This window comes from Poromitra crassiceps, assembly GCF_964638095.1.
Source record: "Poromitra crassiceps genome assembly, chromosome: 6".
Taxonomy (NCBI): Eukaryota; Metazoa; Chordata; class Actinopteri; order Beryciformes; family Melamphaidae; genus Poromitra; species Poromitra crassiceps.
The window spans coordinates 26,732,687-26,756,117 of record NC_139627.1 but is presented as its reverse complement, the minus strand read 5'-3'; the positions used below and the strand labels follow the sequence as shown (position 1 = coordinate 26,756,117).

The 23,431-nt window shown below is 42.9% G+C and overlaps 1 protein-coding gene across 1 annotated transcript; it reads right to left on the bottom strand.

Annotated features, from left to right (window-relative positions):
- Positions 1-1,774: 1,774 nt before the first annotated feature.
- On the bottom strand, positions 1,775-23,422 carry tlk1a (tousled-like kinase 1a; the record flags this gene model as incomplete). Its single annotated transcript, XM_083639141.1, is given in 23 exon segments — positions 1,775-2,761; positions 6,311-6,418; positions 6,504-6,615; positions 6,738-6,873; positions 7,038-7,207; positions 7,316-7,405; positions 7,658-7,749; positions 7,852-7,933; positions 8,535-8,632; positions 9,240-9,306; positions 9,684-9,872; positions 10,949-11,085; positions 11,179-11,289; positions 11,532-11,624; positions 11,741-11,827; positions 11,926-12,018; positions 12,189-12,232; positions 12,328-12,403; positions 12,494-12,532; positions 14,719-14,790; positions 16,101-16,222; positions 23,298-23,379; positions 23,381-23,422. Coding segments are annotated over 23 exon segments (2,298 nt in total). The 3' UTR covers positions 1,775-2,605.
- Between the last annotated feature and the right edge of the window lie 9 nt (positions 23,423-23,431).

Below are 23,431 nucleotides of genomic sequence, written 5' to 3'. Positions count from 1 at the left end.
TACTTAGGTGTTTTAATATAGGTGATTAAAAAATAACTTGTTTCAGACGTCCTCATTCTTGAAGGTAGCATCGCATGCGACAGGTCGCACTGGTGCCGTTTCCATTGAATAGACAGACCTTTTCTGACCAAGCTTGATGAAGTTGTTTCTCAAAGCATTTGGCAAAAAATTAGTATAAAACTGCATGGCTGATGGCTGTTTTCTTTAACGTTATTATAGTCCAAACAGGTCGAGGCTTCACAGGCGAACGTTTCATTGTTTTTAAGCTTTTATTTTGAAGACGAAGAAGGGAAAATGATAAAATTGACTGACCCAGAGTCTACTTCGTTCTATCTACTCAAACCATTTCCCGTTTCGGCCTTCAAATTAAAAGCGTGAAACCAAGCTAACGAGAATGTTGGATTTCACCAACACATTGGTAACGTTACTTAAAGGAACACTCCGCCCATTTTCAACCAGCTTTGTATCATTAGAACATCAGTAGTATATCAGAAAACTGTAAACTGTTTTGAAGTCTGTCATTTAATTTGACAGTTATTGAGTGTTAAAGTGTGGACCAGTGACATCACTGGTCCACACTAACTCAAATTAATAACTCATTAACTCAAATTAACTCTCAATAACTGTCAAATTATTCATCATTCATCTAGTTTGACAGTTATTGAGAGTTGATTTGAGTTAATGAGTTATTAATTTAAGTTAGTGTGGACCAGTGATGTCACTGGTCCACACTTTAACACTCAATAACTGTCGAATTAAATGACAGACTTCAAAACAGTTTACAGTTTTCTGATATACTACTGATGTTCTAATGATACAAAGCTGGTTGAAAATGGGCAGAGTGTTCCTTTAAGCAATAGTCTCTCCCCAGACTCAAATATTAAGTTGAATCGCTGCGCTCCGCATAGTACATAAGTGAGTCTGTGCCAGTTAACAGCCACTGCTGGTTTTGAAGGCGGGTTGAAATTGAATGAGTGACAGGTCGTAGCACCGATGAGAGAGCAAATGGGCTGCGCCTCCCGTGTTGTCTGATCACAAAGTCGTTACTGATTGGAGAGGACTGAAGCCAGAACTCCACTTACCCTTGAAGGTCTGCCATGCTGCTATCCTCCTGGCTGTACAGTGTAAGTCCTGTAAGTTTGGGGCACGCGGAGCGGGTTTTCTAAACTAACGTTAACGTCGTTAGCTAGCAACCTAACTAGCCCGGCTGCTGTCCAGAACAGTCAGGTAAGATGCTTCCTACTATTGTTCAAAAGTGACTTTCCTGACACTGTACAAACATCTGACTGCACTGAAATTAAGTAAAAGTTTACGTTATTGACTATTCTAGAATAAAAACGAAAAGTGACAGATATTTGTTATTTTGCCAACGTCTTTTTTCTGATGCAGTCAGCTTTGTGGGCGTCGCCATTAAGTTGCTCGGGCTCGCTTCGTTCTTCGTCGATTGGAAGGGTCGCAAGGTATCATGGGATATCCTAACAAAACAAAGGTACCATGGTATGGTTCCTCGAAAATTATCCATAATCAGGTACCTAGAAAGGTTGCAAATTCAGTGAACTTATGTATGAAACTGGTTTCAGACAGCCTAATTACAGCTTCTTACCTAGAAATGCCACCTATATTGCTCGTTCACTTGAGAATCAGACAGGCCCAAGGTGTCAAGCTCTGGTGATTGTTATTGTACAATGGCATTTAGAAGAAACGTTGAAAATGTTCCTGTTATTTATTATTTACTCTTAGAACTGTACAATTTGTACCCAAAGTGGATCATACAGCCCTTTCAAAAAGAGCAACATCAAAAGCAGCAAAATGAAAACACTCCAGGAAACTAAGTTTTACGAGGGGAAATATTAACGTTTGTACAGAATGGTACTGCTGCAATTCAGAAATTTGAAAATTATCTCCTGTACAGCATACACATTTCTCTCAATTCATCCATTTATTAATATTCCTGCATAGGATTTTGTACATTGTAATTTTTCTACATTTGGTTACTCTGTGCATTAAACATTAGTATGCTGCCCGGACCTACATGTCACTAGATGCCACTTGTATGCTAAACATTAATCTCATGGCTAAGTAACTCAAATTAAAGCCTAACACTTTGGAAAACAAAACATAAAGCCAAATCAATAGTGAAATCATTGTAGTTCTACATAAACGATGACCGTCTGCTCCTTACAGTAAATTAACTTCTAGCAGCTGAATCATTTGCACCCTGGCAGGACCACGTTAATTATTCTAAACAGCAGGCTGCCAGGTCTCCCTTCGGCCCTTTAAGGCTTTTTCCCATCCGCACACCTAAATCACAACTGTCCAGTCACATTTTCTTCAAGGTACTTTTGTCAGTTTCAGTGCTCTGTCGGACCTTCACAAGGTCCATTTACCCATGTTCGTTAAAAATGTCCTTTCATTGATCAAGTCCTGGTAAACACCGGTTAGAAGCCTGGCACTGGCGAGGAGAGGCCAAGTCACAACTCTCCACCAGCGTCTCTGGCTTCCCGCTCCGTCTGCTGCTCTCCCAAACACCCTGGTCCTCTGGGAGCGCAGCAGCCCTGGGGAGCAACTTGGTCGGTTTGCCTTTTCCGTCACAGTGCAAGGCTGGTCAGTATGAGATGATACTGGAGGAGGCAGCATTCATCTGCAGATTCCCAGAAGAGCTCGACCTCCTCATGTGGGGGAGCAGGTAGGCGTCGCTGCCCAGCTGGCGTACGTCAAACCGGTCCTCCTTCCTGTATGCCAGGCACCGCCTTATAAAGGACTGGGGGGTGGGGAGTGGAGAACGGATTTAGCAAGTGACTTGTGATGGTCACCGTTACAAACTAGGAGAAACAAGTTTTGAAAATACAGCAATTCCTTTGATGGAAAAATCCACTCTGTCCAATCTTACACTGTTCAATATCAATTTGTGATGTTCAATGTCATTTTGTGATCATCAAGTGTCCACAACCTTCCTCCCCTACTTCACTTAATGATTTACTACATTTCCAAGAATGACTTACAACGCCGCCAAGAGACCGGACATGAACTTGTTACACTCAGCTGTGGGTTGCAATCTCTCCCCCTGGCTGGTGCGAGAAGTAAATCCTCAAGGCAAACTCCTCAAACATCAATGTTGTCCAAGGCTACTCTAGTTTTGTTCAGTGTACCGTAGATCACTTCTCATTTATCCATTAATTCAAACTCCCTCTTATTTGGTGTCACTGATCAGAACACTACACACTATGGAGCAATCCGGCAGGATGTAGAGTGGACTGATCAAACGAGAAGTAAAGCCCCATCAAATGAGCTAGCTAGCTGATTCCAACATAGCTGCGATGATTCCCCCCCCTCTCTGTTTTTGTAAAGATAACATGAAGCCATAGCCAAGTTCATAATAAAGCTAGACTAGCTGCTAGAGTGTACTCACTGAGATATAAGCTTGCTATTTCATGACGCCCTAACATGCAACAATTTGTAGTTCGTTACTGTAGTAGTTTATTGGCGAAAGGATAAAACATATGTGTGGAAATATCTACTGCAGGTTAGTCTCACGTGGTCAGACCCAACATCTTACAGCACACGTCAGCGACGGAGGGTCTGAATCACAAGTAAACATTTACGGGTTTTGCCAGAGGTTTTGTCCAGCTCTCTGCATGCATCGTTCAAAATGTACCGCTTTTGCGTCATGTAAATAAGGACGTCTGTGGTTGGTCAATCCATATCCCTGTCAGGCATTTTGTTTTGGTCTTAGGGGGCGGTCCTTAACCACTTTTCAAGAGTTGTGCACCAGATGTAGAGATCTATCGATGGCTGGCTACTGCGGGACTAACTGCAGGTTGACTTCTGAAGTCATAATTCTAGCATGTGTAGGTGGAGAGAGCAATAACGGATTGAGAGTTTTTCCAGTAAAGAGTCACACTCCTTACTCAAAATGCAACTTATCTAAGTTGTGGCTGCATTGCATTATGGAGTACTGAAGCTGCTGTTGGTGGAGAAATTGCCATTGGTATCTCTGCCTCTTCTATGATGCCGTTCTCCCTATTCACCTTATGTTCAGACTAGGGATGTTCATCAATTGTCGAAAATCGATAATTGATCGTTAAGGATTGGAATCGATCCTGTTATTATAAAAAAAAAAAAAAAAAAAAAAAAAAATTGACTAGGTTTGGGTGGAATTCGTTCCTCCTCGCCCCACTCCATTGCACAGCCGACTAACGTGAGGTGGAGCTTCATATAGTCTCTAGTTTTCTGGCTGGGCACGGGCCTTTGTGCCAACAAAACTGTTTTAAACATGGGGAATTCACACTGGCATGCGCCGGGGACAGCAGTGTTGGAGAGGAGACACATTGAAATAAAGAGTTCATTGAGGAGAACACGCTGTCTTTCGTATTTTCTGCCATAGGCATTCATTTTGTAAAAAAAATAAAAAAATAAAAAAAAAATATATATATACAAGTATTAATATGATCGATAATTGATCGTTAATTTTCACCGATTATCGATTATGGAAAATTTTCAAAATGAACATCCCTAGTTCAGACCTTACAGTGGGCCAAATTCTTCCGGGTCCTTTTAACACTTCCGGCGGTCACGGCACAAAATAAGAGTTGTTTTTGGAGCGGACAGTGAAGGGGTAAAATAAAGAACGTAGCCTACTACTTTGAGCCGGTACACAGCAAGCAAGCGAGTATCCACTGTTAGCCAGGTCAGATAACGTTATCGTCGACAATGACAAGCACTTTCTTGTAAAACATACCTGGACTCCAACAAAGAAAGCTTCAGATAGTTTTCTCTCCTCCGAGTTGCAAGCCACTAACGTCAATAAGACCCGCAGACCCGCAGATGTTAACGTAATTCCCTGGAGTGCGAGACTCAACGAGCCAGTTACATGGCGTTGCATTCTTAGACATTGCCATTTGCTTTTATTTGGTATGTTACATACAATTGGCTAAATTATTAGTTAATTCAGAGTTAGATGATATTGGAGCAGCCAGCCATTTCATTTTATTTTATTTTTAGCCGGACGTTTTGATACGGCCACACAACCGGGTCAAATGGGCGTGGCTACATAAGGTGAATAGGACTGTTGAATGTCAATGTAAAATGAGTCTAGAAAGAAGCCATTGCTCTTAGATTCTGAGGGACTAGTCCTATTCGAAACCGGTCCCTATTACAGAAATAGCGGACTATATAGTGTGCTGGCCATTTTGTACTAGTGTCTGAATTCTCAACTGCTGCGTTCCAATCTGCTAGTAGTTCCCCTTCGAAGTGGACTGCACAGGGTATTCAGCCATCTTAAAGGAACACTGCCCATTTTCAACCAGCTTTGTATCATTAGAACATCAGTAGTATATCAGAAAACTGCAAACGGTTTTGAAGTCTGTCAATTAATTTGACAGTTATTGAGTGTTAAAGTGTGGACCAGTGACATCACTGGTCCACACTAACTCAAATTAATAACTCATTAACTCAAATCAACTCTCAATAACTGTCAAACTATTCATCATTCATCTAGTTTGACAGTTATTGAGAGTTGATTTGAGTTAATGAGTTATTCATTTGAGTTAGTGTGGACCAGTGAAGTCACTGGTCCACACTTTAACACCCAATAACTGTCAAATTAAATGACAGACTTCAAAACCGTTTACAGTTTTCTGATATACTACTGATGTTCTAATGATACAAAGCTGGTTGAAAATGGACAGAGTGTTCCTTTAAGCAATATGGCTCAGTACCCTGTGCAGTCCACTTCACAGGGAACTACTAGTCGATCAATAAAGCCGGTAAAATACCCACAATGCAGAGCAATTTCTAGTAAACAGCGAATGTACCCTACATTTCCCCCCATCTACCACAATGCAATGCTGTCGTGTTTACAAAGGAGAAAAATATTGAGGTAGTGTCTGAAACTCCTTTGATCGTTCCCCATATACCTATAGTTCACTATGGTAAACACTGCATGGGGAATAGTGAACGAGTGAACCATTCCGAACACAGCTAGTGACAAAAAAACCTGATGTTTACAGTTAATGGCTGATTTTTGGGGGGGATCAAAGTCCACTGTAGCTCCACTGAATATGTCTTAGTAGCAACACGTCATCTACATTTGGACAGTTATCCAATAACTGCAACGGAATAACTGAAATGCACAAAACAACAACGTGGGCCCAGGAATACAAGAACCACATGGCTGTGTTAAGTGGACATTTCCTTTGAAAAACACAAGCTATAAAGACACAATTTAAACAAAAACAATCACTACAGCCGTACGATTGATATTTTAGGATGTCCACAGCAGTCGCTCACATACGTATACACACATGCCCACCTTTGCTTCATTACTGGTAACTGGCTTGACAGGGAACTGAACATCGGTCGCTTTGAGTATGGTGTTCTCCTGCAGGATGTCCTGTTGTGACTGATTGTGGCCAAAAGGCTGAAAAAGAACATTACTCAGTTAATATCGGACACAAATTACTGAAACATTATGTGGTGGTAGAATTTGGACATGCCCTCCTTACCTTCCTTCCATACAAACACTGGAAAAAGATGATGCCCACAGACCACACATCCACCTTATTGGAGATCTTTGGAGGTTCCTTGCCGACCACAAAACATTCAGGAGGCAAATACCTGGCCAGACAAGAACATGATGCAGCCATCTTAGCTCATTTCGTGTGTGTACTAGTTGCTTGCTATACATGTACCTAGTGTTACGGGTGATGCATGTGTACATGTTAGACATTTCTTCTTACCAATAGGTCCCTGCTCCCTGTGATGTCAGGTCCATCCCATCTACGCCGTAGTTGTCGTCATCCATGATTTTGGACAAACCAAAGTCAGTGATTTTTATTTCCCCACAGGCGTTGCCGTCCACCAACAAGATATTTCCTTAAAATCAAAGTAAAATAAGTCATCGCTACACAAGACATGGCATGATCCAATGTCAGATAACTGTTCAGACCACTGATCACTGCCACTCATTTAGGACAACCTCATTAGTGCAGAATGATATTCACTGAATCCTACACTATTGTCAAGAAGGGCGAGTTTACCTGGCTTGAGGTCGTAATGGATGATGGGAGGCTTGATTTCATTCAGGTATCTCAGTGCGTTCACAATCTGCATGACTATGGACCGTCCCTCCTTCTCAGACATTAGCTTGTGCTGTTTCAAGTAGAAGTCCAAGTCGTTGCCTTCGCAGTACTCCAGAACGGTGCAAAACCTAGTGAATGTGGGGGAAAGAATAAAAAAGTAATGCAGGCCACCTCCAAAACAGCAAGCGACTGGGGAGAGCTGTAAGCGCATGATCAAGAGCACAAGAGTGACTAACGTGTCTGTGTCCAGCGAGAAGTAGTCGTAGAGTTTCACAATTCGGGGATGATCCAGCTGCTTGTGTATTCTGTACTCTCGACACGCGTGCCTGTGGAGAGGAAGGTGATTATGCTGCCGTTGGCAACCAAAGCCAAGGCTTGGGTAGAAAGGTGAAGGTGCTATATTCCAGACTGCACTGGACAGCCAGACGCTAGGCTTGTGGAGCAGAATAACATATTTGAAAGCAAAGGGCATCGAGGAGACAGAACAGCATGAAGTGTCTGCATTCAAGACAAACTAATTAACTACTACTACCCCAAGTGAGGGCACGTCACGCATTTCAAGTTTTGGGCCAACATACTTGTGGTAGTTCTCTTTTTTCTCTTCTCTCCAGTTCTTGTTGAGTTGGTGGATTTTCACAGCAGCATATCTTTGCTCCATCAAGTCAAAAGCCTGTTAAGTACACAGAAAAAAAAACTTACACATTGAAAATAATCTCTAGTTAAGTGTAGCATTTCTTATTTAAGCTTGGGACATTAAATTTGATCCACCTACCTTGTAAACTTCACTAAAACCTCCTCTCCCTAGAAGGTGTAGGAGCAGATACCGCTCATTCAACGTTGGGTGATCTTTAAATCTTTGGATGCAAAAGCACAGAACAGAAAACAATTACAGATAGACAGAACTATCAATGTGTCTCCGTTTTAACCTCTGAAATGAGCTTAAAACTGGGAGCGAAGGATTTCATGGTTGAGTGATGTCACACCCGAGTTCCATTAAAACAGTCGGGAAACCAGCCAGAGTTAGCTCTAGCCAGGCTAGCCATCGTTAGCAATAACAGTTGATAAGGCATTTCGCTGAATTTTGCGCATACAAACACTGCAGTTAGACAGTGCTGTGTGTACAGCTGATTTAATGACACAAACAAGACAGAAGTGATAATAAACAGTATTTACTACGATTTTAACTACTGTTGTTGCGCGGAGCAGCCATCTTGGATTTTTGAGGTCGGGGCTGCTGAGGCTCCTCCGAGTTTGGGAGAGAAAATACGAGCACTGGTGACGTCACCGTTTGAGCTCATGACCTTTGAATCCTCACATTCCCATTTCCCAGTTTTAAAGGAATGCCCCATTAGTCCAGTCCACAGGCATTATGTTACTTCATAACAACACTATGACTGTGGGCAGCAGCCTCAGTACATCGTGACCTGATGTACTAAGAGATTGTTTCAGACTCACTGTGAACTGTCTTCATTATTTATTCTCTTCAGCTCCCGAATGTGAAGGTTGCGCACTCTCTCCAGACGCTCGAGCTCCGCCTGGATCTCAGCTTCTTCCTATATAAATGATTCAAGCACACAGAGATAAGGAACATCAGAGCATTGACTACAAGGAGAGGGAGCTCATCAAAATCCACCTCTACTCGGCCGACTAGTTCCGTATTCAATATTAAGGGGTTGACTTGGTAAGAGTGTCGGGCGGGGGCTGCCTGTGATGCTTATACGTACATTAGCAATCCATCGAGGAATACTTGGACAAACTACAGGCTCACTCCATCCTTGAGGAGATTCAGACAAAGTCACAATGGTTCAGCTCATGAAACGAGAAGATCGGGCTGTATGTGATATGTATTCAGTTGACTTGATCTATGATCTAAGCCATTTCCACAACTAAAAAACAAACATTTGCCAAGTCATTTCCCACTTCACTCATAACAGTCATCATCCAACTGCTTAACAGTTTATAAGGGCAGTGTGTCTTTCATATATTGTGGTTCCTGGATGAATTATGATGAACTTATGAAATGAATGAACATGTTATGTCCTGTGTCCATCTTGTACATGAACAGCCAGCAGTGCAGAGAGAGATTCCCCTCAGGGCCTATAAACAGCTATTCTGACAATGTGTGCTGGTTCACTTTACTACATTCAGTATTCCACCAACCTTCTTGAGATGTCCAAGTCGCAGTTTGAAGATCTCTTCCTGTTCATGGTACTCGGCTAGTGTCAGCCTTTCAAGGATAAGAAAAATATGAAAAACAAGAAAAGTATTGGCTGATAAACGCTTTGAGTATCTAGAAATATAAATGCAATTAATTATGTCAACAAGAGTATCTTCACGTTGACTTATATTTACTTTCTTTACACAATCATGTAACCATCCTGTTGCATGCTGTTAAACTTGCTGCAAGGATTTCCTTTTCAAACGAATGCAAATGTATGTAAACAAAAAGGGAAGAAAGAAAAAGAAAAAAAGAAACATTTCCACTTCAAATTGTCATCATGATTGGTAACAATACAGAATATAACCCATAGAGTAAATCTTATCCATTGCCTTTGACTGGAGAGTGGTTGCTCTACTCTATGTTTATACAAGGCCTGGACTCACAGCTGAGGTAGGCTGGGCTTTAGAAAGGGATCACTTTCTGCTCCGTTCACGGCCTTGGTTTTGCGTTGCTTTGGCTCAGAGTTGGTGGTCGGTGCTTGGGAGTTGCTTGAGGATGGAGGTTTCCTCTTGGCTAAAAGTTTTCTCTGCCTCTCAATTTCCTCTCTCTGTTGGTTTATCCACTCTTGCTGTCTGCGGATGAAAAACATTGAAATCAATACTATTTCTGGACAGTGGATTCCACCCATGCTCAAGGCATCAAAACAATAAACTACATCTTAACAAAACACGCAATTTGACAAGTTATACTTCTGCGTCAAAGTGCCGCCGTTGCTACACCCTATGCTGGTGTGAGTATTTGCAGTTCTGCTTTGGTGATTCTGCGCGTACACCGAAACTAGAGATGGCAGTGGCGAACTAATAACAGTTTGCCTTCTCTGAAACATTTCTCACCACAAATTCAGTGACATCTAGTAGTTACAACTCGGAGGTGAGATGTCGTACAAATTTATGTTTGCAAACCTCCTCAGCTAGTCTGTCTTTGATCTGCTCCATTGCCTTCAATATCAGTGGACGAAATCCACCTGATACAGGTAGGAGGAAATACAAAGTGGGCCAATCACAGTTCTTGCATTGCTATATGCGCTGTTAACCGCAAGGCAAACAACTACGGCGCAGCTACAGTGACACTTCTGATGCAGAAGTATAAATTGGCTTTAATCCATGTCCATTATGTCCCCTATACCGCTGAACAACCTGCCCATGGAGTTTGAGCTAGCTAAATCCGTTCACCCTTTTAAATAATTTCTTAAAACCGTTTTTAAGAACCGTTCAATTTTGTTTTTGAAAAGCTGCAATAGAAATAAAGTTTATCCTTATTAGTAGTAATAGGAGTGAATTCTTTCCTTAACAATAAGAGAATAGAAATTAAATGTATCATTAGTAGTAATGGGGTCTCTCGGACCGAGTTTCAAGAATGAATACCCAGTAACGTCACCAGATATATCACCCCATCTTCAATAGCCAATCAGCCCATGACATCTGGGGGGATTCTCTATCCTAGTGTGAGCCGATGCCCTCCTCTCTCACCACAAGAGGAGCGACATCTTATCATGGAGTCATTATGCCAAATTAGTTGCCATGCCATTTGTTGAATAAAGCTTGCTTGTTAAATTTTACCCACTGGTCTCTGATGATTGAAATAACAGTGGAGTATTTCTTTATCAATAAGAAAGAGAATACAGACAATGTCATGAAAAGACGCTCACTTGACAAGGTTTTGGAAGGCGTAGCCGTCTGTCCACTGCTCGGTGAAGGAGGCTCCGTGTCTCACTGTGGTGAAATGGCCTAAACGTAGTCTGTCCTGCATGCTCTTCTCCCGGCATGCCTGCTTCTCCTGTGTGCTCTGAACAACACACAGTAGACGTTAGCATAGAGGTTTGCGCAGACACACAAATGTAAAGTTTAGAAAAGCGTATGGGGGAAAAACTTTATTTACCTTCTCTATGAGCAACTTCTTGCTCATGCTTATGCATTTATTCAAGCGTTCCTTGTACTTTTCAAGTAATTTTTGTTGTTCGTCTATCTGTCTCCTGAGATCACAGTTTGCCTATGGAGCGGAGGGGGGGGGGGGGGTGACTTAATTGATTCAGCAATATAATATCAGATGCACCCAATCCACCAATTATTTCAGATCTGTAAATAATGTGGATATGCTGACGAAATGAGGGCCTGTTTAACATTTAGGTCACGTTTATCAGTTTAGGTCCAGCAGCCTGTGCTACAGTAATCCATCAGGTCAGTTAAGCCTGTCTGCAAGGTAGTAAATAGTGTACAAGTCCTTCTCCTTACCCTTAGCAAATCATCTATTCTCCCCTCCTTCTTCTCAAGGTCTAGATTCTTAGTACTTTCAAGGGCAGCCAATTTCAACCCAGTAAGGTCAGTCTGTGGTGGGAGACAACAAAGTTAAGAACGTGTTCCAAAAACATGCTCAGCAACCTTGAACGTGGCAAATACATTATGAGAAGGATTAACAAGAGTCAAACTGTCCCCCTCCTCACCTGGACACATTTGACTGCTAGTTGCTTTGGATGCATCATGTGGTCCCCAAAAGACGGACTAGTGGGAGATGAGCTATTTTGTCTAACCTGCAACAGAAAAGGACAAAAGCGCCGTCAGCAGCGGCAGACAAAGCCAAATGGAGCGGCTAAATGGATTTTGGAGCAGAGGTTTGGGAATAACTTACAGAGCCCTGAGCGGAGTGGGAATGTGAGTTCTGGGGCGACCGGATCGCAGGGGGGAGACCTCTCACAGGACTGGACCCATTTCCTCCCTGGAACTAAAAAGGCAAAGAGAAGACAAGTTGGCAACAGCAGATAAGACAACTAGCTCCTTTGATGCCACAGGGTTGTTAGTTTAGAGACAGGACTCTGACGTGGATTATGGCTGATGATGAAAGAGCACCTCCTTTCAATGTATGAAATCTTTGATACCAAACGAGTGACTCACATCAAAGTAATCACTAATTTTGGGTCCTCGCACAATGGATTTCCCTGTGAAGGAGAACACAGAGCGTTGCCATTTACTACAATATTTCAGTCAAGCTGCAATGATCCACAACCAAATTATAACCAAACCAGACACTCACCTTGGCTGCTCTCTGATTGGTTATCTGGTTTCCTCTTTCTGCCTCTAGTTGATTCTGACTGTTTCTTCTCTGGGGTCTGAAAGATAGATATTGAACATAACATTGCATAACACAACTGTCTCATCAAGATATGGCTACTCCTATTCAGATTTGATCATATACCTACCGAATAAGCAGGAGAACTGCCTCTTTTCACATCTGACCCCTATACAAAGTAAAGGACAGAAAGAGTTTAAGACCAAAACAATAAAGAAAGCCTTTATAAAAGCAGTACTTCATTACCAATACACTCTTGCCCCAAAGGTCTACAAGAAACACATGAACATTGAAGAGCTAGTGTATATCATTTGAGTTCTTCAAAGAGAAAAGAAACAATGCAGCCGAGGAATCTGCTGACAGGTGCTGATCTGATTGAGTGCAACGTATGGTGCATCATTAGGGTGTGTTTGACGTATGGGGGTGAGGGGGTGTCTGTGAGGAGTGCAGCGTATGGTGCATCATTAGGGTGTGTTTGACGTATGGGGGTGAGGGGGTGTCTGTGAGGAGTGCAGCGTATGGTGCATCATTAGGGTGTGTTTGACGTATGGGGGTGAGGGGGTGTCTGTGAGGAGTGCAGCGTATGGTGCATCATTAGGGTGTGTTTGACGTATGGGGGTGAGGGGGTGTCTGTGAGGAGTGCAGCGTATGGTGCATCATTAGGGTGTGTTTGGGGTGAGGGGGTGTCTGTGAGGAGTGCAGCGTATGGTGCATCATTAGGGTGTGTTTGACGTATGGGGGTGAGGGGGTGTCTGTGAGGATGACATCTGTGCAGATTCAGCAGCGACTGAGGAGGCCAGGCGAGGCCAGAGCTGCTTTTACTCTGCCAGCCTCCTCTTCTCTCCCCTTCAAGAGAGCCAACGGCCTTGACTCATTACAGCAGCCTGGGGGTGAGTTACACAGGGGGGGATTGAAGGAGGAGCATGAAACGCAGCAACCCGTCCCCTACAGGTCGGATGTTGCTGATATAGCTGCAGGACTATGAGTTAACCTCACAGCTGGAGTCTTCCATCACCATGCCCACATTCCTCTGTGAGCGACCCCACCATCATAGGCACAGCACGATCACTAAGAACACCAGCATTGGTATTACGGTAATTAGCCCAGGGCAATGCTACCAAGCAGTTGCATCGGGCCATCTATGGAGGAGGATGAGTCACAAAATGGATGTGGATGATAATGATCATTATAATAATAAAGCAAATGAAGTCTAGATACCCGCTAGGTGAACCCAATTAACTCTTTCCCCGCCATTGACGTGTTTTTACATCATTTATTAAGACGTTTCCCCGCCATTGACGTGATATCACGTCAATCCGTGTTTTCACGGTCATGTGATGATAGATGGCTCACTTACTCACCTTATAAAATGCTACTGGACTTCCAGAGTTACACAGAAGTGACACTTATTGTCCACGAAAACCAGGAAACAGAGAAAAGCAACAACCTCCCGTCAGAAAAAGCTCCATAAAACAGCTCCAGCCTGCTGCACCAAGCAGCTTTGACCGAGGCAACGCGCTGTCAGAAGCTGAATGCTGAAGGATTTTTTTCACCAGACGTTGGTAAACGTCCACAAGTCACTTCTCCTCTCAGGTAGATTAGTCATCCGGTTTTTGTGAGCCCTCAGACCGTGTAAATTTCAGCCATCAGACATGAGCCCCAGACCTCACACCGAGAACCAGAAGCCCCTGGGCAAGACGAGAGTGTGACCCCCACCTCCCCTCTCTGAGTGCGGGGGAATCTCTTCCTCGCCCCGGTGGTACGGTAAAAGTTGTGACTAGAGGTACGTTTGGGTGGAAAGGGAAACCAAATCATATGGGCTGCATAGTTTGGTGTAACACCGGCCAGTATCCACCATCAGAGACATGTGATTTGGTTCAGGACCCACGAAGATGACTTCTCATTTACAAAAATACATTTTTCTCAGCTTTTTGGGGACAGACGGATGTTTTTGGGGAACACTACATACATTCAAGTGTCGATAACTATAGAACAGGTGAAGGTAGAATCAAACTTTTTTCCCCTATGAAAGTAAAGGCTCTCTTCTTTCTTTTGGGATATTCAGTGTTTGCATAGTCATAGAAGAAAATATTCTGTGGGTCTTGGAAGATTAGTGAAAATGATCAGAAACCCTGGTGGTGGCTGGCGACTTTTTCTTAGAAACTTTGGCGTGAAATGTCCTCACAAAAAGAGGACAGTTTGGTAATAACATGATTCCATGTTTTATTGCCCCTTGGCATAGATCCAACATTAGGGAAAACAACACAATTCAGTTTCCACCTCACCAACCAGCAAATACAGGCTAAGATCCACCCCCCACCCCCACCCCCCCGCACACACACATCCAACTTGTACCTCTGACTCCTTGTCGCTTGAGGATCCCAGACTTCCAAAACTGTGATTAGAACATTCGTTGTTGTTCAGGCCCTAAAACAACAAAAGTCATTCAGTCAATAATTATTTTGGTAGTTAAAGCTGGACGGGGATAACCTGACGCTGCCAGATGGATGGGTTTGCTTCACATTCTGTTGTGAACTCAATACCGCCCCATCTGGCCGAGTCAGGTTAGGATGGGGACATAAGACATGAAACTAAAAATGTGTTCTGCTTGTTTACCAATTAATGCACACTAACATTTAGGCCTAGTCCACACATACCAGTTTTCTTTTGTAACAACAGTTTTTCCTCCTCTGTCAAAATAAAATTAAAATTAAAATTAAATAAAAAAAATCCCATCCACACTAACCGTGTTTTATTAAAATCTCTCTGTCCAGACGAGAACACAAAAACTATTCAAACGGTATTATACCATGGTCTGGGTGAATACTTGTTTAGTCTAATCACATGTTGTAAATTCACCCGCTCCCCAACCTGCACAGCTGTTTAATCAAACAGCACAGTAAACGTTTGTTCAACTCGCTACCTCAGCATCTAGCTTCCCTGCACCATACCGGCGCGTATCCAAGGTTCGTCCTAATTACTGGAAGAGCAGACAACCCTTCCATTGCATGAGAAGCTGCCGGGCTGCTAACGTTTGTTCCAGGTTTTAGGCGGTTTCCCAAGTGTTGCTAGGTAAACAGAGTTATGGCTTGTGAAAAAATTAAGATTTTGATTGCTAAACTTCCACCAGAAATTCACAAATGCTTTTATTTTATATTGTTGGCAAATGACCATGGTATAAGTGGGATTATCAACTCAGAGGTGTGCGCTCTACGATTTAACGCACTTCGCAGAGGCAATCATATTTGCCTCCACGTTGTGCATTCAACTCGTATAACGCACACCTAGTCGTTGATTATCCCTTACTCATTTCCTATGACAGGGTGCAGATTCCACACTCACCCCAACAGTTGCTCGCGCAGAGTGTAAAATAGTTCAACTTGAGCGGATAAGATCCACGCTTCACCTCTCACAAGAGGACAAGTCAGCACTGCTTTGTTTGCTTGGCAACAAACTTTTACTACCCGTTTTGACCGCGTAAGTGGAGGACGTACCAGCGTTAGCTAGCTAGCTCACTAGCTGGTGTTTCTGGGTGATGGGTTTGCCTTTACCGGCGTACGGTAACGTTAGTGTTTTAACTTAATTGCGTTCACGTGTGGAAGGAAGGATTTTCTAAAGCAGTGCTTGTGTGGATGCAGTTATTATGGCGGGGGGGGGGGGGGGGGGCGTTTTCTAAAAGACCCATGTGTACGTTTGGACTAGGCCTTAGATAAGTACGTCAACCTAAATGCACTCACTTTGGTTCCCCCGCTGGTGCTGCCCGTGCTGCCCCCGGTGCTGCCGCTGACCCCGCCCATAAAGCGTGCCTCCAGCAGCTCTTGTCTCCGGGGGTCCAGGCTGTGCAGCTCCTCCATGCTGCCTGCGAGGAGCAGCAACAGTTCACTGTATGAGTCAATGTTTCAACCACTTTCCACAGCCTTTGTCCACCACCAAGGGTAGATGGCATAAGAGGCAGAGAAAAATGTGCATGTTTGTCTAAGTCGTCAAAGATGTAAGAAATATATAGGTAGGTAGATTAAATAAGTCAAGGGAAATGTCGGCCTATATGTAAAATGGAAACTGTTCTATAATAGACTGCTATAGCTGCTTAAAAAGAAATCGGTGATCGGTCGGGCAGATATTTCTCATAGCTGATCGGTGGCAAAAAAAAATTGATCGGAGCACCCCTACTCATTTATAAAACTCCCGGGCCGTGAGAATGTGTGCATCGGCACACATCTCTCACACCATGCATACTGCACGCAGTCTTCTGACTCTGACTAGCGTGGCGTGGCAAAAAAGAGAATGTAAGTGTGAATTTGGGTGACATTTTACTTAGAGCAGTTTTGGGCTTACAGAGTTCTACACCTAAATATATACAGTTTTATACATTTGGTCCCTGGTCTTTCTCCCAAAAAAGTGATTGCAGAATGGGTGAATGAGAAGTACGGCTGGGTATCGAACTTTGATACTTTTATGGTATCGACGGAATTAGTCAATACTGTTGAGTATCGATTCACTTCGAGTATCGATTCACCAAATTCCAATATCTACGAGCGAGCGCATCTCGTCTTTCTGAGTTGTCCTCGAATGCAGCATACAAGCACGAGATTACAAAATAATGTTCTAAATAAATAACTTTTTTACAACCGAAATTACTTTTTGTATTATTACAGAGAGTAAAGTATCGAAAAAAGTATCGTTACGGAACGAGTATCGAAGTCAAAGTACTGGTACCGGTATCGACAATTTTTCAACGATACCCAGACCTAAAAAAGCAGGAGCCAAAATATGCCCTACAGATGGGAAAAGGCAGGCTACAGTACCATCTAATAGTCCAAAGATGAATGTGACTTCAGCTCATCTGTGAGGTAGGAGTGACTTAAATGCAGTGGTGCTCCAGGGAGCTGACACAGAAACTCCAGAGAAACACAGCCAAGAACGTCCACTAGATAAGATAGATGGACGACAATAAATCTAATCAAAATGTGCCAGTGCCGTGGCTGTCTAAACATGAACAGAGAACACCTGTATTTCAAAACCACTGGCCTAAAAACATGCCTGATAAGTAAAGGGTTATTGTGGAAATGCAAATAGCATTTGTGCACAATTTGTTGATACTGTACATTCAAATAAGCATATTTAAACTTCAAATTTACAAACCATTTCACAATGCATGTACAGTAGGCTACACCTTCAGGAAACGTCATTCCTCAGAACCTCCAGTCAAGGACAAGGTATTCATATATTATCTTAGAGTTGGCCAGTATGGTTTGGGACCATGAGCTGTCTGACCGATATTCTACACACTGTAAAACAGGGGTGCCCAATACGTCGATCGCGATCGACCGGTCGATCGCGAAGGTAGTGTGGTCGATCGCATGGCATTGAGGGGAGAGATTTTTTTTTTTTTTTTTTTTTTATTACTGTTTTTCCACTGTTTCCACTGTTTTTCCACTGTTCCACTGTTTTCCACTGTATACTCAGTGTATATATATATAAATAAATATGTTTGGTAGATCACTTTGACTTGGTCATTTTAAAAGTAGCTCCCAAGCTGAAAAAGTGTGGGCACCCCTGCTGTAAAACAACATACTAAAAACGGCATCAGACAAAAAAAATCAAAATATCTCAAAGGAAAGCTGTTCCTTATATACACTGTAGGGGCGGGGGGGAGCAGTGTCTACACTAGAGTTTGACAGAATATAGCCTGGCGTAATATTGTGCCTTGTATTACAGTGGCCAGCACACAGGCTTGTGTAACATGAGGTAACTTGAGAAATGTCATGTAGACAGGTATGATGTACTCAGTAAATAATTTACTAATTATTAATTAGTAAATAAAATTATTGACTAAGCACTGCAAAATATCATGACACATTTCACAGATTAGCAAAAGAAAGGTCACCAAGCAGCAGGTGATCAAATCCTCTTTATTTGATGAGGCTGCCCCAGCCTGATCAGAGGCTGCAACAAAAAGGTACAAAATGGCCAATGTCACAAAGTCACTTTTAGTCCTTCAATGAGATGCAATCTAGCTGTCAAATGTGTTTAGCCTTCATACAAACAAAATCAACTCAAGGGTCACTCTGGAGTTACTTCCGGTGTTTTTGCTGCGGGTACGGGGCTCCTCAATCCAAAAACCTGCCCGTTTTACTGTTGTCTTGCTTGTAACTAACTGCGTCCGACTGCTATAACATGACTTTAGACCAGTTATGAATCAGTGGGGTCTTTTCTAATATTCGGGCAAAAAACCAAAGCTCAGACCAAGTACATGTCTTGTTTACAAAATTCACATCCGCGCTCATTGTTTTGAATGGCGAGTTACCCCCAGTTCCAGGTCCCGTGCTGCCCCTCTTGCTTGCGTGACGCGTAACCCTTACGAGTGCATAGTCGCTGAGTGCGAAACAAATATGCCTAAGTGAGCAAGACAACATGGACATTTCACTGTGGACAATGAAAGGAGAATGTCAGTATTTTTAACCTATTATTATTTTTATTTTCTTTATGTTTAACCAACTAATTAGAACAGATTTTTTTTAAATTGATGCAGTATTGACTGAGCGAGATCCAGCCATGCAAACAGGCTGCAACAGAGATGGATGGGGCATAGCGGCACCGTGCATGTACGTCCTGTAAAGAGCTTATTTCTGCTGCGCACAGGCTCATATCATTATTATATGATACAGAGAGAAATGGAAGCACTTCTATTTACCTCCAACTGCCTGCTTCGATGTCTCTGGGACTATGTACCATGAGTCTCGCAAGAGTTGCGTTGTTGTCAGCTGTCGTGGAGCAAGCCGGGAGCAGCCATGTTTTGCTTGGACTAAGGGCTAATGTACACCGCCTCCGGAACAGATGCGGTATGGCTGTGAACAGACCCACACTCATATAATCTGTCAGAGGTATGTGGGATCCGACAAAAATAGAACGGGTGTGTAATCTTTCCGTACCGCATGTATCGCCCATCAATTAACATGGGCAAGAGTCGATCCGTCACTTTTGCCGGATCCGCAACGCAGCCGTAACGGATCTGGTGTACATTGCCTGTAAGAAAGCGTAGCTGAAAGATTATGTAAGTTATGGATGAATATTTAGCTGATTTTGAGAATATGGACGAGGAATTTTAATTGGATAGATGGCTTTAGCAGCCCGTATTTATTTGAGCAATGAGTAACATTGAACGGATACAAACTGAAGAGCCGGGCACTGAGAGACAGAGGAGCAACAGAGGGGGTGAACAAGCTACTGCAAGGTAATACCAGTCTTAATTTTCTCTCTCTCTTACAATAACAATCTGAGCCTGTGTCGTTGTACAAAAAATTACAAAAATAGGGTCCAGGTGAAAAATACCGAAATTCTCCTTTAACATCAACTCAACGAACGAACGAATATCAAGCACAAAGCACTAAACCTTAACCAGTATATTGTACCTTATGCCAACCTACAAACAACTAGCAGCAAAAGCAGTCAAACAAATATTGCCCAACCAATTTTATATACTGATGAGGGTGAGCATGCAAGCTGTGTCTGCGAGCCCGCGAAGCGGACGAGACCTCAAGGGCAACCAACGAGATACGGTACAAATGAGCGCTGCCAGTTCAGCGGGCGTGTCAGCAAGCGATGCTAGAAAGGAGCGCGGTCAATAGCCCTTTTTCACGGGGGCCATTTTGATAATGAGGGTTTCCAACTTCCATGATTGGAAGTTGGAATCTCTCATTACTGTTTTACTTGCACCTGTGCCTTTTCAACACAAAATGGCCCCCGTGAAAAGGGTCCATTTCTAGTTATAAATCAATTTTGACTCACTGAACTAACCTGGTGATCACTCATCTCTGTTCTGTATTACTGTATTATGAATCAATTAACAGTGAAAGTGTGAAACCCATGTGATGATTCTCAATTAAGCTTTGATCATATAGAACAAACATATTTGAATGTGACCAAGAGCCAAAGTCTAGCAGCAGTGCAGCACAACACGACTACACAGAAGTCAGTCTCCCTGCCCTGAAAATGAATTTGATCACATAGACCTACCGATATTCATATATATATGATTTCCTGGACTAGCATTACAAAATATCTGGTCCACTCCACACAGACTCTTGGACCCTGCCCCGCTACGGTTAATATCCCTTTCATACCATGGCCATTTGCCAAAGATTAAAAACAGTGTTCTGGTAACACCTGTGGATCTGATTAATGCAAACATTAACACTCACTAACTACCATGCCATCCATAGAGACACTGCATGAAATAGGCTACGCCCATCACAGGGGAAATCGCTCCGTTCACTCCCATTCACCAGCGTCATTTTCCTTGAATTAAATATAGCTAAAAGCTGTTGTGTGGTGGGCTGCGCAGACAACAAATGTAAAAAATCGGCAGTTAAAGTTGTTTTGTACTCCTGAGCAAAACCAGGAAGCCATTGAGAATTGGCAAGAAGAAAAATGTGGATCTAGCTGTCAAGGAAGTTAAGTTGGAGTGTTCATCTTCCGTAATATATACAATCTTTTGGTGCAACACGCAACCATGCACGCGACATAGGAGAACGCCAGGATTGGAGGGGGGGTTTCTGTTTTCCCCCGTTTTGGGTGTGGTTTCTGAATGATGACGCGCTCCGCAGTGTCTCTATGCCCAATGCCCAGCCTCAGTACCTAAGGTGGGCAAATGTATAGTACTACGCAGCGCGCTCGATTCCTATGCTCACCCGCCCTGCAGCTCGCTTACGCAGCTCGGCCGCTGTGTGGGCTCACTTGCTCCCTCGCCCGCCCTGCAGCTCGACCGCTGTGTGGGCTCACTTGCTCTTATGACATCAGTGATGATGTCACAACTTCGCATCACTGATGACATCACAATTGCAATTATGACATCACTGATGTCACAATGCCTATGACATCATCAGTGATGTCAAAATGCATAATTGCTCTCTGCAATGACTGATGACATCACTTCCAGTTGAGTGACATCACTTCCGGGACAGGACAAAAATTGCAGAGCCCATGGGACAAAAAATGCAGTGCCCACATGCTTCCTTTTAGTTATGATGATGATGATGATATCGGCATGTTTGTTAACATTTAATGTCTGTCTCCAATACAAGATCATCATTATTTGGCTTGAGAGATCACAGGCTAGGACTTGTGTTTTTGCAATGTGCAATTAGCTAATTTAGTTTCTGACAATTTTGCGTTGTTTTGCGAGTAAAACAAAAGGAAATTTCAAACTATGTTTTCATATCATCACTATGGTTTGACAGGCAAACAAGTGCCAAGATTGTGATTGAACAACTAGTATTTTCAGTGTTCCCCTTTGCTCTGCCTTTTTTCAACCTCATTATTTCTACACCAATTCACTCAAAGTAGCTGATGTAGGGATTCAAATGTTAACAATAAGGTCAGTTAACAATTTTTTAATAATCCTGCCAGATATTTTAGTTTCTACTACAGTTGATGTTTTCAATTGAGTTTTTGTGTTGCTGAGATGGGAGACCTACCTAACCATAAATTTCATCCAGAAGCCATGCTTATCCCAGTTTTAGGCTACATTCTGAATATGCTATGGCCTTTACTTTGACAAGGAGGGATGATTTCCTTTTGTTTGAAACATGAAGAACAAAGCAACCATCTATTATTATCTATATTCAAGCCCCTGGAGAAGCAAGCGGTTGAACCCTTATACCCCATGCTGTTCAGCAGAGTGACCACCTGTTTATGGCAAACACTTGAAAAGTCATTAGAATCTCTGACCTGAGCCAGCAGATTCTGAGCATAAGTGGGCTAAGCAACAAAACTCAACAATGCAGAACAGAAATAAGCCATGTTCCTATCTGGGAGTTTACAAGTGTCATTCTGGTGTAGGCAGCAAACACTGATTAAGGGCAATTGATGCATGAAACTTGGATAATGCCAAGAAATTCAAGGACCACCTCCATTTCTCAAAGCTATTAGGTTATCATGATAACATCCCTGGAAAACTACTGGGGAAGGGCGCCATGTCTAACAATGTGTCAACTGTCAACTATATAAGGTTAACAAATACCAATTAGGTATTTTCACACACATTTAATACACATTACACACATTTCTTTGATTGTGTGTGTCTGTGCACTGCTACCGCATGCATGCTGCACACTACACAGACCAAAGCAGACGAACTGCATAGATCTTGCCTGTATCCCGGTGTCCCCACTTGACTTTCACAGAGGCATCTAACGTTTAGCTTTCTAATAGTAGACTAGCTTTCTAGTTATCCTGACGTGTCAAAACAAGGCACTGATTGCCAGTTAGTTGCCAACAGAGCAGCAGTGCTCAAAGGAGCATCTCTGAGAAAAGCGAAAAGAAAACACCTAGCGTTAACGTTGTTAGATCTCACTGTGTAAAGTCCCTGATCATTCTGAGACGTTTAACGCGGTGAATTAGCGACACATGCAAACAAATTATGAACAATGTGGGCAAGGGAAGATACCTCATGTCAACAGCTAGATAGGAGGTAGTCATCCAAACCTACCTTGGGGTTAGCTAGCTAACGTTACCAAGCCAGCGAAATAACGTTAACCATCAGAAAATGCTTAATTCCGTTGAATGGATTTAGCCTACTCAATCATTTCCATAGCAGCTAACAGTTATTGTTAATACAACAACATGCATGGGCAGTATGCGCTGATCGTGATGATAACCTTCCCGTTATCGTAGACTTGTCGCAGTTATATGCACATAATTACCTTTATGTTAACGTTACTGCACTGGCCTGAGCACAGAGACCGTCCTGTGTCTTCAGTGCTACTAGCTAGCCAAACAGGCTGCATGGACTTTGGAGCTGACGCGTTACTAGCTTGCAGATTCGACACCTAGCTTACGAGATCTCTTAGTCATTTTAAGACATCTCCATTTGTACTGCACAAAACGACCTACGCGAACGAGAAGTAAAGACTTGGGCGTATTTTGCACTATACCTTCCTTAGCCTTCAATTCACCACTGCCGTGATATGTGGATGAAAAAACAATCCGTGTTGGGGACGTGGAGAGCTGGGACCAAAGATGGCGTCCCCTCCAAACTTCCACTACTTTGGACACTCATCAAGCTACT